The sequence below is a fragment of the Gavialis gangeticus genome, unplaced genomic scaffold (assembly GCF_001723915.1).
Source record: "Gavialis gangeticus isolate Ggan-Ray unplaced genomic scaffold, GavGan_comp1, whole genome shotgun sequence".
NCBI lineage: Eukaryota > Metazoa > Chordata > Crocodylia > Gavialidae > Gavialis > Gavialis gangeticus.
Window position 1 is genome coordinate 59,787,501 of NW_017729033.1, and position 2,903 is coordinate 59,790,403.

Here is a 2,903-nt window from a genome sequence, read left to right on the forward strand (position 1 = left end):
AAGCCTGTCCAGGTCAGCCTGTATCCCCAGCCTGTCCTCAAATGTGACCGCAGTCCCCTATAATTTGCAGTGTGGTGGCCACAAGCACAGCAAGGAGAGGTAGGAGTGGCTGCACACGGAGCAGCTGCGGCACAGGGTGGTGGGTGGCAGTGGTGGCCACTGTGTGCGAGCTTCCCCACTGCCTGTGTCTAGTTGGCCAGCCAGAAATTCCAGTTAATAGAGTGTTCTGGTCACTCAAATCCCAGCTAACAGGGATTTTACTGTATATGACATCAGTCACAATGAGTGATAATGGAATAAAGCGTAAATTTTATTGGGAAAAATTAAAACAGTGAAAAAATATTATTTATTTTTCTCAGTATCCTCAGCAGCACACACTAATCTTACATAGAAGTCAAGTCATGAGTCATGTGTTTACAAGTTAATCTGAACATTGTCAATGCCGGTTCAAGTTACTTTAGATCTCCACATACAGATATGCAGTAACTACTTGTAACTTTTGATGACTCCAATACTATTACATCATTATACAGCATAGAGGGGATGCAGAGAGGCTGTAAATAAACACAGATGGACTTAGATAGTATTAAAACTACTTTTAGTAAAATTAAATGAGATCTAACAGCAGTAGGCATTAAACTTCTTTCTGCTTGTAGAATATAATGTTGCAGTGAGATGTTTTTCTCTTAAAATTTCATTTTCAACATCTACCACTGTAAGCAGAAATGGATTGGAGGTTAAAAGCAAAGTAATTCATGTTAAGAACATTCTCTAATTGTACCCTTTATGTTTATATTATGACAGCAAATGCACACATAGCCATTACCAATAAAGTAGAAATAGAGATATAAAATGCTACAGCCTCAGTACTGCCATTGATGTAACTGGCATGTACATCTGATTGCAGGATCAGCTTAAGCTTTATGTAAGGTATTTCACTTACAACATTCCCAGGCAGTTCATGATGTAAGAATACTACAACTCTTGTAATGAAAAGGATTCTCTCAAGTAGTGTAGATTCAAAATGTGATGTACCTCAAAATTTAAACTGTGGGTGACTGTCTCCAAATTATAAGACTCACATTTTCAAACACTGAGGCCACAGCAGTGCAAAATATAAAATCCCCATAAAAATAGCATATATAAGTACTAAAGGATCACTCCAAAACATCCTCAAAAGTATGGAGCACAAGTCTGAACCACCTCTATTATAAGACCTATGCTCATTAAGCTAATGATTTTTGCATGTCCAGTGGTTTCTTAAGGCAGCTTTCACTATACATGGAAATACCCCTTATGGGTAGGGGCCTCATTAGCAACATTCTGCAGAGTTTGTGCTCTGTTATAGGTGCTATAAGAGAGTTAGGCAGTCTCTGGAATAAAGACCTTTTTATTTTTCTTCCATTTTAAATGGTGGCCAAATTTATGAGGTATTACCTGTAGCAGATATTGCCTTTGAGGATATAAACAACATTATTTGCCTTTTTTAAGGATAGTTAATAACACCAAAAGGAAAACTAAACGTAGAGCACTACTTAAATATTTTATTAGAGAGGTTTATCAAAAAAGTTACGGGCATTTCAGATTAACATACCTGCAGTGCTGAAATTTTAGTCATAGTCCCAAATTTTATTACTACTACCTAAAAAAGATGAGGCTGAGAGTAATAAAAACTGTCAATTCCACAGTGTCACCAATACACTAACCAGAATGATATATATTTTTACAGTTGTTGCGAGAAGCTAAAGAGAAAGAGAAACAGAGATTGGCCCAGCAAGTCACAGTCGAAAGGACAGCACATTACGGGTTGCTTTTTGATGAATTCCAGGGTTTGTCCCATCTTGAAGCTCTGGAAATTCTGTCTAATGAAAGTGAAGCCAAGGTACAGTATAAAGGCTATAAATTTGCAGTGGTTAGTGAAAAATTGTTCTCAAGCAGTAATCTCCCAAAACAATTCTCTTTTAAGTCATTACGGGTTTCCATTGACTTTAGGAGAGGTTGGATTAGTCCCAATGGGCAGTCCCTGGTCTCGGGCAGTCCATCTCAATAGAACTAGGATTTAGCACAATAGCTGAAAAAAATCAAGGAAACTTTGTATTTACAGTTCTAGTTGTTAAAACATTGTGTATTCCTTGTTTTTTGATGTGTGACCAGATATAAATATCCCCTTAAGGTCTGCCAGGAAACTCAATTATTTTCTTTTTGGAAGAGATTGATATTTATATCCAGGAACTCCAGAACAACTACTCCCAGAGGATAGTGAAATAAAATTGATTCCCAATTATTTATTCAATTTCTATCCCTGATTTATTGCATTGTTATATTAGCGTGTACCCAAGATATAAATACTGGGTGTTTGCAATCTCTGTAGCAAGTCAAGTTAAGAGCCATGTGCTTACAAATTCAGAGTTCTAGGCAGAATATAATCTGAACATTGTCACTGCCAGTTCAAGTTACTTTAGATCTCCATATACAGATATGCAGTAACTGCTTTTAACTTTTGATGACTCCAGTACTGTAGCCTCACGCTTAGAGACATGCTTAAATTCATAATGTTGTTATGACATCTAGCTTTTATTTCAAGTATTAGTTTATTAACTCTATGCCAGATTAGCTCAGGGGAACCTTATTGCTCTCTCAGTACTCAGTTTTCTAAACAGTTCTCAAACTATCTTCCTTTGTATATTTCTGTTTTTTAAAGTCTATTCTTCTTTCCCCTCTGAAAAAGGTTAGGGCATAGAACAGGGGTGGCCAGCTTCTAAGTGACTGGTTGCATGCCCTGCAAGCCACACCAGTGGGAATCGCATGCTGTGCAAGCCGCTCCAGCACAAGCTACCAGCACTCCTGGCTGATCACCCAGTAGGCAATCCCATACTGCATTGCATGTGTACGCAACCTCCCAC

The 2,903-nt window shown here is 37.9% G+C and overlaps 1 protein-coding gene across 3 annotated transcripts in view; it reads left to right on the top strand.

Moving 5' to 3' along the window:
• The window catches only part of FAM114A1 (family with sequence similarity 114 member A1), a 95,244-nt gene that overhangs the window by 54,917 nt on the left and 37,424 nt on the right, over positions 1–2,903 (top strand). For all 3 annotated transcript variants that reach the window (XM_019526360.1, XM_019526361.1, XM_019526362.1), the window contains exon 8: positions 1,730–1,882. In XM_019526360.1, coding sequence (XP_019381905.1) covers positions 1,730–1,882 — 153 coding nt within the window. The remainder of the gene's footprint in view (positions 1–1,729; positions 1,883–2,903) is intronic.